Source organism: Zalophus californianus, chromosome 7, assembly GCF_009762305.2.
Source record: "Zalophus californianus isolate mZalCal1 chromosome 7, mZalCal1.pri.v2, whole genome shotgun sequence".
NCBI classification, from domain to species: Eukaryota; Metazoa; Chordata; class Mammalia; order Carnivora; family Otariidae; genus Zalophus; species Zalophus californianus.
The window spans coordinates 62,752,203-62,765,962 of NC_045601.1; the positions used below are offsets into that span (position 1 = coordinate 62,752,203).

The following is a 13,760-nucleotide window of genomic DNA, read 5'->3' on the forward strand; positions in this document are numbered from 1 at the left end:
TGATCAAATCTGGTGTGCATTAAATGTTCATTTCATTTCCTTTCTGTTTTTGGAAAGGGGTATAGAATGGTATGTATAATAGGCTTTGGAATCATAAATCCTAGCTCCTTCCCAAGTGGATGTGGATAAGCTGTTTGTAACTTCTGAACCCCAACCTTCTTTTCTGTGAAATGAAGGTAATGAAACTGAAATGGTATGAGACCTACATGAACTAACATATGTAAAATGTCACATAATGCCTGACAGTTGTTTTTCCCAAACCTCGTATATTTTATGATTTAAATATCTTTTTGTGGGTTTTACATTGCATGTGAAATGAGTTTCAGATACCCAGTAAAATAAAACAAACTCTTCAAAATGAACCCACTTTAAAAATATAACCTGCTTTTTAACCTTGAAGTATAATAAAATTAGCATGTTTTAATTTATGAGTAGTGTGCCACAGGAATGAGCCTGGGTCTTGTTTAATATTTTCATAATAAAACCAAAGAATGTTAGCGATGGACAGAAACCTCTCTTCTTTGGTTAAATGAGTTTACTTGTCTATTAGAGAAGCTAAGTATCCTTCCCTAAGCTGTACAGCTACTTGGTAAAAAGAGGCCCGAACCTAGATCTCAGTTTAATTCATGAAATATTTGTGGAGTTTCTTTGGCAAGCCAGACAGTGTGCTGGACCCTGGAGAATTACCCTAATTCTCAGGAAGCTTATAGACACTTGAAAGCTGATAAACACTAAATTTAACAAGGTAAGTGCTGTGATATAGGTGTGTGTAGGATGCCATGGAGCGTAAAAGAAGGTCACTGTGAGTGTGGAAGTTAGTAAGTTTCCTTGAGGACTTGAAGCTTGAATATATTCTAAAGGATTAATAATTAAAAGAGTTGTGAGGGGAATAATTAGAAGAGTTAATGCCTTATCCAAAAAAAAAAAAACAAACTCATGTTTGGTTCCCTTTCTTTCAAAGAATTACTTTCATTAGTGACCCCAACATTATTGTGTGTATCACCCTGTCCTCTAAGTTTCTTAACATCCTCACATCTAATCAGATTTTCTCTCACTTATCTCACCCACTTTCCATGGTTATGCTTTACATTTTTTCATTTTTCTTTTCATTTTCATTCTACCTGTCACTATTGATTTTTTTCCATTTTCTGTCTTCTTCCATGTCCAAACTTTCCTCCTTAAACGATTTAGATTATACACCCCCCTTATTATAGTCATTCCATCACAAACACCTTTAATTCCATAGTCCTCAGATGTTTTAACTTGGCAAAACCTAATCCTTTCCTACACCCCTGCCAACCTCACTGCCCAACTGAATATTGCTAGACAAAGTCAAATGATCTTTCTTATGGACTGCTCTGACTCTAAATTCTTGATCATAGATCTCAAGTGACAGTCAGCTCTAGAGTCTGCTTTTCGACTCTCCACAAAATTATTTGAGAATTTCTTTTTAACACATAATTCAATGCATGCCTTGCCCCAATTAACTTAGCCAAGAAGCTTACCTTTTAAATCATTGAGTAAATAGAACCAGTCATTTGAGAACACCTTTTTGTACCTTCAAATCTCCCAACATGTCCGCTCAATTTGTTCTTCTGTCTTGCTGAAAGTGTTACTATTTCTATCAAAATCTAATTCCGTTCCCTGTGTACTGGATCTTGTCTCTTCTTAACTATTCAAGGACTTTATATATCTTAACTTAAATATCTCTTTCCTCACCTCCTATATTATATTCTCGGCCTGCCATAGTTAAGCTTCTGTCTGTGCCATCCCTGAAACTACTCGTCAAAGGCCATCAGTAACTTCTGCGTTGTCAAATCCAAAAATTCTTTCTTCTTCTCATTTTAACCTCTCAGCATTCAACCTTGTTGACAACTTCCCTTTTCTAAAATATTTCTTTTGGTTTCCATGATATCTGGTTCCCTTCCTACTTCATTGGCTGATAATTCCTCTCCTTTCGATACCTAAATGTTGGAATAGCAAAGGGCTTACAGTTCTGGATCCTTTACTCATTTCCATGTATACTCCTTCCTTGGGTGATCTTATCTAGCCTCTTAGCTCTAAAAACCATCAATATGAAAGTAAGATCTGAATGACTATCAACAGCTCTGGTTTTTCCCTTGAGCTCTAGGCCTGTATATCACATTATCTACATAATATCTCCATTTGGTTGCCCTTGTGCACTCTCCCATCTGTTCCTTCCCTAGCCTTTGCCATCTCAAGAAATGGTACCATCAACTCATTTTCTTAAGCCAAAACCTGGGAGTTCTCCGTAATTGTTAATTGCTCTCTTACCTTCATACCTTCATATAACTCATCAAAAAAATCCCATTGCCTCTGTTTCTAAATATATCTTTAAAGTTGTGTGCTTATCTTAGTCTTACAGTTTCACATAACTGTCTTCTAAACTTTGAGGTGGCAGGAGGAGACAGAAGTAGAAGTAAAAAAAGTAGACACTTTAATTTTCTATGATGGAGTAACTATGCATTTTTGTTAAAAAGTGACACACCACTCAACCCCAGTCATTCAGCAGTTATTTAAAGCTTACTATATAACCACGCACCTTCAAATCTCCCAACATGTCTGCTTTGTATTTGAACTCACAGTCTGTTTTTCTGTTATATTGCAAGTGTCACTATTTACTTTCTAACCAGTCTTCCTGCTTCTATTCTTAATGAATTCATTCTCCATACATGATCAAGAGCAGTATTTTTGAAACAATCACGTTACTCCTGTGCTTACAGTCTTCTAGTGGTTTCCCGGCATATGTAAAATAAAACCCATACTTCATATCAAGACTACCAAAGCCTCAAAGGAAACATGGTCCATGGATATCTCTGACTTAATCCTGTAATACCAAGCTTACTGCTAATTTCCATGTGTCTTCTCTGCCATGAGTGTTTTTGTTCAGGCCTTTAATGGTTGGCTCTTTTTCATTCTATCAGCCAACTCTCAAAAAGGTCTTTTCATTCACAGCTTCTGATATACTAATAATCCACATCCTCTACCACTAACTGCCATGTTACCCTGCTATGATTAGTGCTTGTACCATGTCTGACTTATCCTTTGCTCTGTGCCTAATACCTTAGAATAGTGCCTGGTTTATATAGTAAGCTTTATTTTTTTTTTTAATTTTTTACTGTTATGTTAATCACCATGCATTACATCATTAATTTTTGATGTAATGTTCCATGATTCATTGTTTGTGCCTAACACCCAGTGCTCCATGTAGAACGTGCCCTCTCTAATACCCATCACCAGGCTAACCCATCCCCCCAACCCCTCCCCTGTAGAACCCTCCGTTTGTTTTTCAGAGTCCATCATCTCTCATGGTTCGTCTCCCCCTCCAATTTCCCCCCTTCATTCTTCCCCTCCTGCTATCATCTTTTTTTTTTCTTAACATATATTGCATTATTCGTTTCAGAGGTACAGATCTGTGATTCAACAGTCTTGCACAATTCCCAGTGCTCACCATAGCACATATAGTAAGCTTTAAATAAGTAATTGTTGAGTGAGTCAGTGGTGCGACTTTTATTTATTTATTTTTTTAAGATTTTATTCATTTATTTGACAGAGAGACACAGCGAGAGCAGGAACACAAGCAGGGGGGAGCAGGAGAAGGAGAAACAGGCTTCCCGCTGAGCAGGAAGCCTGATGAGGGGCTCGATCCCAGGACCCCGGGACCATGACCTGAGCCGAAGGCAGACGCCAAACAATTGAGCCACCCAGGTGCCCCTCGGTGGTGTGACTTTTAAACAAACATGCATGATTATTTCACCACAGAAATTTGATTACTGACTGCATTTTTTTCACTTCTTACTCCTATTGCCATTTCCTAAGAGGTTAAAATGCATGTACTCTGCTAATCTGAGTCTCTCCTATCCCTACAAAGAATTTGACCTCGTACTTAAGGATGACCAAGTCCTCTGGATTTGTGTACATTTTAATTATTAGTTCATTTTTGCTACTTCATTCTAGTTTGGGTTTCTTTTACATTCTCTGGGTTTCTTACACCATTCAGTTATGAAACAATTATGTAATTTTTTTAAGTTTTTTTTGTTTTTTTTTTTTGTTTTTTTTTTTAAGTAATCTCTACACCTGACACAGGGCTCAAACTTATGACTCCGAGATCAAGAGTTGCATGCTTTTCTGACTAGGCCAGCCAGGCACCCCACAACTATTGTAACCTTTAAATAATTGTGTTAAAAATCATGTTGAGTTATGTAATTCCTATTATCTGAGTATGTGAGTAGTCTCTAAAGCAAATTTTTAGAAGTATACCTTACGCTGATTTAGAACTTCTGGTCTGAAGATGAGAGTGGGTATGATTTGGTGATATATATTCATATTCTTTTAGAAGCAGGTTATAAAAAAGTGCAGTATCAAGTAATAATATTCATGTTTCCAGAGCCCATTTACTTTCCCACAATTTCAGTTTATTTTTTAGGATGGTATACTTGAAGAACAATTACGAATGCATCTTCACTGTTGTTTGACACTTTGTGATTTCTGGGAGCCAAACATTGCAATCGTCACCATTCTTTGGGAATATTATAGTAAGAACCTGGTAAGTAAATAGAATATGAATTTGTTCCAGGAATTTGAAGAATTTGTACATATGTGAGGAATGTTTCTATGGTTTAATTAAGAATAGCTATCTATAGAGCATTGACATAAGGGAATGAGCATTTGCGTTCCTTTTCTCTTAAGAGTGAGAGTAGGCAAAGTAGCCAAAATTGTACCCGAAAGATATTTTTTTTAATCCTCATTTATTCATATTTTCTAACAATTACTGATTGCTTGCAACACATTGAACAGTTAATACTATCCCGAATGAGCCATACTCTTGGCATTTGAGTTGCTTATAGGCTAGTGGGCAGATACACATACATTGTGGGGGAAAAAGTTACAGTACTGTGGAATGCCAAAGGACAGAGTATCTGACCAGTGTATAGACTTGTGGAAGACTTTAGGACGTTGTAATTTTTTAACTGAGGAATGCATGGAGTTTACAAGTACAGAAGAAAAGAGCATTCAGGCAAAAGGAATATTATGAACAAATGTATGAACACATAAAAACATGATCTTTTCCTACTGTGTTAAATAAATAGTTCTGAATGATAGGTTTGAGATAACTGTAGAGAGAGACAGCAGATAGGGAAAGTAGGTAGACAAGGTAGTCAGTGGCAAGATTATGGGCATGTGGAGTTGTGATTTATTCTGGAGACATAGGATACCAAGGACATGACATATTAGATATGTGTGTGAGAAGGTTTTCTTCTGAAAATGGTATAAATGAATTGGGTGCCAGTTAGTAGTCCAGTGTAAAAATACATGCTAATAATGTGGTGAGTGAGTAAAATAGGGTTTAGAAAGGAGAGGATAAATTAGGAAAATAAAAATTTTAAAGGTAGATTTATAGCATTAATTACCTTTTATGTGTGAGAAGAGAAAATTTGGAATGTTCGGGTTTCTGGGTAAATAGTGAACCCCTCAGTCAAGATAGAAAATGGAAATGGGAGTTTACAAGTAAATTACTAGTTTGGGTTTATACGTAATGGAGCTTATGAAAAATGAGAAAAATACTTTTCTTTGAAGCATAATTTCAGGCTGATTAGAGAAATGACCCATTCTAGGTCTGAGGTAACATATATAATAAGAGTCTCTAGTGTCTTGTCATATTTGAAAGCAGGGATTATCAAAGTAAGATGGAGTCCTGTCAAAAGGACACAGGAGCCAACTTGAAGGAGCTCCTGTTGCCCTCATGCTGGGTAGATTTGAGCATAAGAAAGAATAATGACTGCTGTGGATTAAAACTCATCAAATACATTTAAATCCTTGAGTGTATGATGCCTTTAGAAAAGTTACTACTCTGAAAAAAAAAAAAACCCTCATTCTGGAAAAAAAAAAACCTCATCATTCTGAAAACTGTAAATAAGGGAAAATATAAACTATATTTTAGAGTAACCAAATTTCTAAGGAGCTAATTGAGAAGTAATGATAGAATTAGAAAATTACTGTTTGTACGCGTGATGAAGTAAGGTATCTGGGCAGTGATCATCAGTGGCTGCTAAAACTGTTGAATGAAAGTCTGGTGGGGATGGCTCAGATGAATAGGTCAGGTTGACAACACACCCGGTCTTAACATTACAAAAGGAATGACACAACTTACGTCTCTCTTTCCTAAATTACAATAGGAAGTGCCCAGTACCATCAATGGAAGATTCTTCCCAAAAACCTCCACTTGCATGAATCTGATCAGTCCTCTAGATACAGCTACCAATTTACAGAAAAGAGAGGGGATAAAAGAGTACATTACATGACACTAGGGAGATAGAAGCAGCTAAATCCAGATTGGAGAAAGTTCTACACAACAAATGACCTAATATAAAAATAAACGGTATGACATAAACGCTGGGAAACTTAAAGAATAGAAGAGATTAAAAAATTCTTATTTACTCAGACTTAATACTTTTTATTTATTTGTTTGTTTACTTATTTATTTATTTATTTATTTGCTTTTAGAATAGTCCTTTCAGCATCTCTTGGCTTCCTTTGAAAGGCCTTACATATATCATTAAGTCACCCTTGTCAATGCTAGAAATGGTGAAGGCCTGCTGTTGTGATAAACAAGATAATGACCTTTATAAATCCAGCAGTAGTTACACCATTTTCCTTTGCATTTTGGCAAAAGTTGTTAAGAAAGCAATGAAGAACAATGGCCCTCATCCTTGGAAACAAATCAAAGGAAGGTATGTGCCATATCTTTCTTTGTCATGAATGTTCACTGTAGAGAAGCAGTACTTACTGTTTGTATTTTTTTTAGTTGTGCTTGGAAGTCTTTGTGGTTTATACATTTAAAATGTATTCCTTAGTGTATACAGGACAACAAAACATGTAGCCTTTTGATCCTGCCAATTTGTAACAGGAACAAATTTAATATCTATAACTTGTAGAGGATTTTAGTTTATCTCATCTGTCCTGAAGATTGAAATTCCATTATTAAAGTCAGGGCTATTAGAGAATGTTTTTCTTGCCAAAATTAATTGTAATGTTGTTATATAAATTCAATGCATAAAGTGTATTCAAAGTTATAGAAATAGAAAACATCTGCAAATCATACATTGGCAGGTAATGGAGTCAACCTATAAAACTTGGTGTTCTTTGAGTCTAGCAGTCCCATAGGCCCTGCTCCCTTGAATGAAAACTAAACAGAGGATAATAGGACAAAATAACTTGATTGTTCTCATTTGGGGAGTATGCCCAGTTTTCATTTCTGGCGTAGTAAAATAAACTTCTGGTCATATTCATCTGTTCACTTTTTTTTTTTTTTCAGAGTTTTGCTTGTTATGTGGGTATGCGTTTTGTCTTCCCTTTTTCTACTTCATTAGCCCTTTTTCTAGCCATCTTTGTACCACTTGCTTATGTGATGGGAGCTCTTGCATCAGAGTAAGAATACCTTCATATTCTAGGTAGGGACTTCTCAAGAATCACTAAATGAAGTTCCTATTTGATTCCCATATACTGCTTGCAAGGTTATAGTGATAACAGTAGGACTGTTTTTAGAGTATACTTTTTTTTAATGGTAGCTTCTTTGCTAAACCTCCAAAATTATGCAGCTCAAACAGTTTTTTCTTTGGTCCCATCTGCCAGTTTGTTTTTGAATCTTAAATCATTTTGTGGAAGACCTGAGACTCAGAACTTTATCTAAAACAAATCACTGGAATATATTCAGTAACAGTTCTATTTATTCCAATTCTGATCCCTTAATTGGTGAGAGAAAAGTACGTCAACTATTAAGTTATATTAACCCAAGAGATTTTTAAATGGTTAGTCTTGGACATGTAAACACTAACCATTTTTCTTTATGAATAGGTAAAAATAATTTTTTCCAGCATTTTGAATTGTCTTAGGTATAATTATTGCAAGAGCCGGTCTTTGTGAGGGGTAGAAAGAGTTTAAGGAAAATTGTATAAAATTGCCCTGTTAAGATTTCTTTAAAGCACATCAAATTGTACTGAAGGGAGTATATATTCTTTATTTGTCAATAAAAATTAAAAAAGAAAGGTGATTAAGAGTTCTAAAATAATAGGATAAGCCACGTACTGTATGAGAAGAACATTTCTGTCCTTTGGGGAAGACCACTCAGTCCTTTTATTTAATCATAGGTGGTTGCTACATCACTGAGAAATTTGAAGGTATGGGCATTCTGTGAGTCTGTTTTCAAAGTAGAAAAAGTGACATGGTAGCATCATAAGAAAAATTAGCTAAACTTAAAGTAATGAAATTGTCATGAGTATTGAGTGAAATGTTATTCTAAAAGATTGATATTTGTAAATGAAAATTTTATACAAGTATTTTTTTTATGTTTTGCAGAATATATTCTAAATTCCATCAAAAAAGAATGGAAGAACTCACAGAAGTTGGTCTTCAGAACTTCTTCAACCTTTTTCTACTGTTAGCAGATGTCGCAGAGGTGGAAGATGTAGCAAGTCATGTCTTAGACCTCCTAAATTTCCTCAAGCCTTCCTTGGTAACATCTTCTATCATTTGGAAGGGTCAAGTGGCCTTCCTCTTGATGTATACCCAGAAAAATCTGGACATTGGTGTTCTGGCTGAGAAATGTTCAGGTGCTTTCCGAGAGAAAGCAAAGGAATTCTTGGTATCTAAGAATGATGAAATGGGACAAAGACAGACTCTCTGGACACTTCTTTCCATCTATATTGATGGTGTTCAAGAAGTGTTTGAGACTAGCCATTGCTTGTATCCTTCACATGAAAAACTGCTTAATGATGGATTTAGTATGCTTCTGCGAGCTTGTCAAGAATCTGAACTTAGGACAGTACTGAGCTTTCTACAAGCTGTTCTGGCCAGAATCAGGTATGTTTTCCAATAATATACTAATTCATTGATTTGTTTTATGTCATGACCTATGTTGATTCTATATTAAAGTTTTCCTTTTGACATACTCATGAAATCCAAATGAAGAGAGAGGAGTTGGTTTTACTGCTACAATGGCATAAATCAGTACTTTTCAAACTATTCTTTCCAACAGTAGTTCTTTAAAAAGAAAGCTTATGTGCAAACAAATAAAACTAAATGCAGAGCACCTCCAGTGCAGTCCCAGCACAATGCCTCTTCACCCCGCCTTCCCTTCCTACCTCTCCTAAAATGGTATGATTATCCAGAGGAATGTTTCAGATATTCTAAAGCAAGACCAGGAGCTCAAATCTGAGGTGGCTTTTACTGAAACATACGCATTTTGTGCGCTTAAGGAGATTTTGACCACACTGTACCATTTTTAAAAAAGTAAGTTTCTTTAAATTATTTTGCTGCATAGTTGTAGCCTCAACTGCCTGAAATACTTCCAGCTGAAACAGTTTATTCTGAGAGGAAAATAAGATTGTTCTATTTATAACACCAATCACCCATATAAAACCTAATGTTTTTAGATCCATTTAATTATGCTGATGTGCAGATATACTCAGACCCAAGTAATAAGGGATAACAATAGTGGTTATGATATTCATGGCTTTTAAGGCCCCTTTCACGTAAGTTTTATCTTTGAAGTACATGTTCTTAAGAAGTTAGATACTACCACTCAGTGTAGTTAGTCACTATCACTGTAAAGTTGTGTAAAAGTTATGTGTGGAAATAGGATTTTTTTGAAACCATGTCTAAAGTTAATGAAGAGACTGCTTCCCTCTTCCTTAATACTTTACAAAAAAGTAGTATCTGGTTATCAAAGGTAGTAAGCTTGACAAATTTTTCAAATTTGGGGAATTTATCCATTACTAATTTTAATTATTACTAATTTACTTAATTTGCTTTATGTTGGGCTGTGCATTCATACTGATTAATCTGTAGGTTTTCGCTCCTCATTAGATATTGTGTCGTTTTTAATATTTGCCTGCTCCCCATCAGTTTAAGTTCTAAAGATTTAGCCAAAAAAATAAATATAACAAAATAAAATAAAAAATAAAGGTTTAGCCAAAGTTCTTGATCAGATAATCATCCCTTTATCCCCCAGTGTGAGCTATATAAAAGCAAGAATTTTAAAGATCTCAAATTTTGGGGTAAATGGATAGATAGATAGATAAGTAAATGAATAACCAACATCATTAGAAGAAACTTCTCCAGATTCTGGATCTTCTCTGTGAACCACATTTGTTTTTGGTCTAGTAGAGTTTATTAGCGGATATTATATTTTCCCAAGTGCTAAATTCATTTCATTTTTAAATAAATGATAATAGTATTCCTCCATGTTTCTTGGGCAAAATTAGAAATTTCCATATTCTGGAACCATTTTTTGTTTGTTTATTTATATTTATCTGAATATACAAAACAAGAAGGAAGGAGGGACCTAGTCTAAACAATGCTGGTAATAAGGAGCTACAGCCCCCAAGATTTATGGGCAAAGGGGTAGAAAATGATGAAGCTGGGATTGTGGGCATCGTGGGAAGAGTTAGTCATGGAAACAAAGTGGCAGAATCCATATATTTTTCTGCCTATTCCATTGAAAATGCACATTTCCTTTCAAACACCTTAATGATTTTATTGCTTCTTACCTAGGGTTTTGTTTTATTTAATTGCAAGTGCTATATATTTTCATGGTTAAAATTTACAAATAAGGTATAAGGTGGTAAGTAGAAGTTCCTTTCCCCACCTTTACTCCTTTATTCTCTAGTTCAGTGGTTCTCAACTAGGGATGAGTTTCTCTCCCAGGGGACATTTGGCAGTGTATGGAGAAGTTTTTGATTCTAACAGCTTGGTCAGGGAGTGCTACTGGCATCTACTGCTAAACATCTTACAATGTACAGGACAGCCTACACACAAAGAATTATCTGGTCCAATCTCTTTGGTGCTGAGGTTGAAAACATTGCTTTAGGGGCACCAGGGTGGCTCAGTCAGTTAAGCATCTGGCTCACAGTTTTGGCTCGGGTCATTATCTCATGGGTCCTGGGACCAAGCCCCAGTCCAGATGGGTGCACAGCAGGGGGTCTGAGAGTCTCTCTCCCTCTCTCTGCCCCTACCCCAACGCGTGTGCACCTGTGTGTGAACACTTTCTCTCTCTTTCCCTCTCTCTCTCAAAAATAAATAAATCTTTAAAAAGAAAAACATTGCTTTAGTTTTAGTCCACAGAAGTACAATGATTTCTCATAGAATCTTCCAGATTTTTTTCTCATATATAGGCTGAAAACAACAAAATGGATGATTTTTGTTCTGTAATTTCTTTTTTTCACTTAATATTTCCTAGGCAGCTTTCCATGTTAGTATATGGGAACCTATCTAATTCCTTTTAATGGCTACTTAGCATTTCATTATATGCTTGTACCAAACCTTATTTAACCAATACCCTAATAATGGGAATTTATATTATTTACCATTTTGTTATTGTAAACACAGTTTTACTTAACATCTTCATATGTGCCTTCTCTGTGTGCTTTAGAAGTGTATCTTTAATTTCTAAAAATGAGTTGGTGTATGTGCATTTGAATATGGATAGATATTACCAGATTTCCTACCAAAAAAAATTTTTGTGCCAGTTTTTACTCTCCCTAATAGTATATGAGAAAACCTCCTTTCTCATGTTTAGATTAGTGTATGGAGTATATTTAGAAAATATACATTCTCAGGTAAGAAATTAAATGCAGAAATTTGTTAAAAATGTCCATGGAAACATGGTAATAGGAGAATAGGACTTATTTTGAAAGTTGGAGAGGCTTTAAAAATGGAAATAAAAGTAATAGAGTAAGAATTTTTTTTTTTCCCTATTCATTTACTAACTTCTTTTTATCCTTAAGGTCCTACCTAAAACTGTTTTGGTCATTCTTCAAAAATGATAACTAGAAACACAAGAATAACTCTTGTATTCTTAAAAGACTTAGAGTTTACTAATACTGTCTCATTTACTTTTTTGCCTACCTTGTCATACCTGTTTAGAGATGAAGAACTGGAAACATGGAGACTTTTTATGACTTACTAATATAAGTTTCAGTATCACCACTCAGGTTCTAACCAACCAGAGCTACCTTACGCTATTTTTGAAATAGTTTACAAATAACTAAACAGAAACTAACCATACCACTATATTTTTTATAAATCAACAGGCAATTAAATGAATGACATCTGCAAACTGTTTGTTAACCAGAAAGTGTTACCCCTATTCATATACTTCTGTGTGCTTTTACTCTTTATTTTTGCTACTAAAAACAAAGGGTAGTTGCTTTCTGATTACTTTTTTATTTTACAAGTTAGCATTTTTTTTTAATAAGTCATGAGTTGGAAAAAATGAATCACAAAGAGGTGTGGAGACAAGTCATGTTTTATTTACAGTAATTTATCTTTGATTTATTAGCATTATTTCAATCATCTAAATTTCACTTCTTGTAATAAAAATAAACTTTTGTTCTTTAAATTCAATTTAGTAAAAGTCCTTCAGCATTAAAGCCAAAGCTATTTCAAAATGTTGGAAAAATTCTGCTTGCAACTATCTTGTAAATCGTAACACATCTCTGTTAATCATGGGCATCACTAATCAGAAGTACAGAGGTAGGAATCAAGAGGGCATATTAAGATTATCGATTATATAAGGTAAAAGCAAGTTGACATTTATATTGGAAATTTCTTTTAACTAGATTTCATATGGGTTTGTAGTTTGCTGTCATCTGGAGCAGGGGCAAGGAGTGTGTTATTGATATGTAGGACTAAGCTGTGGGGGGAGAAAGGACACAAATGTTTATGTTGATAACATTTAATTCCTTGCACAAATGGTTTTAGTTTTGTTTTATACTGCTCAACTATGTTTAAAAACAGTTGCTATAAGTGAATGTCTAATCATGTATCATTTCTGTTGCCATAATTATAGAGCTTTTTTTTTTAAGATTTTATTTATTTATTAGAGAAAGCACAAGCAGGGGGAGCAGCAGGCTTCCTGCTAAGCAAGGAGACTGATTTGGGACTCAATCCCAGGACCCTAGGATCATGACCTGAGATGAAGGCAGACGTTTAACCGACTGAGCCACCCAGGCGTCCCTTATAGAGCATTTTTAACAGAAGTATGAGGTCAGTGTGTGAATCAGAATGGTGCAGTAGTGTGGGGGGTCTTCATTAATGCTGTCCTCATGTAGGCACTACCATCTCTTAAATTTCTGAAGCTTGCATAGTAATTTTCACACAGTTTTTCAATGAGACTGATTACAATATATAATAAGAGGGACTGAGACTTGGATGGTTTTGTTTTATTTCATCAGTCTTGGGGCTTCCAAGGCAGATACTCTCAAGACATATGGGCTGTTAGTTTGGGATCTTTTGGGGGAGAACCCCAGAGATCATTCAGGATTGTTACCTTAAAAAGAAAGAAGGAAGGAAAGCAGAGAGGGGAAACACGAAAAAAAGTCCTTTCGATATTTGATCATAGAGATGTGCTCCTAATTTCTTAACCCCAAATCTGGAACTTCTTTGAGGATCTTTTCATAGGATCCTCTTAGGTATGCTATAATACTAGTATTACTTTTATTGTTATTAAAAAGTCCAAAAACATTTTGGGTAGTTGATAAAGACTAAAGAATAGGCTTCCTCCCCCCTCCCCCTTTTAAGAACAAAGCTAAATTCTTTGAATTTTGGTTTAGATAAGGAAGATGGGTTACATAGATTGATGATATTTATTCCTGGCTGCATCCCTGACAAGAAAAAGAATGAAATACTTTACCTTAGCAATCTCTTCTGTGTTCAAATTCAGGTGGGAATAAGGTACCAGT

General features: G+C 35.1%; 1 protein-coding gene across 3 annotated transcripts in view; it reads left to right on the top strand.

The window, feature by feature from the left end:
• The window catches only part of MMS22L (MMS22 like, DNA repair protein), a 126,236-nt gene that overhangs the window by 36,357 nt on the left and 76,119 nt on the right, over positions 1-13,760 (top strand). For all 3 annotated transcript variants that reach the window (XM_027602056.1, XM_027602055.1, XM_027602057.1), the window contains 3 exons: positions 4,448-4,567; positions 6,526-6,752; positions 8,377-8,880. In XM_027602056.1, coding sequence (XP_027457857.1) covers positions 4,448-4,567; positions 6,526-6,752; positions 8,377-8,880 — 851 coding nt within the window. The remainder of the gene's footprint in view (positions 1-4,447; positions 4,568-6,525; positions 6,753-8,376; positions 8,881-13,760) is intronic.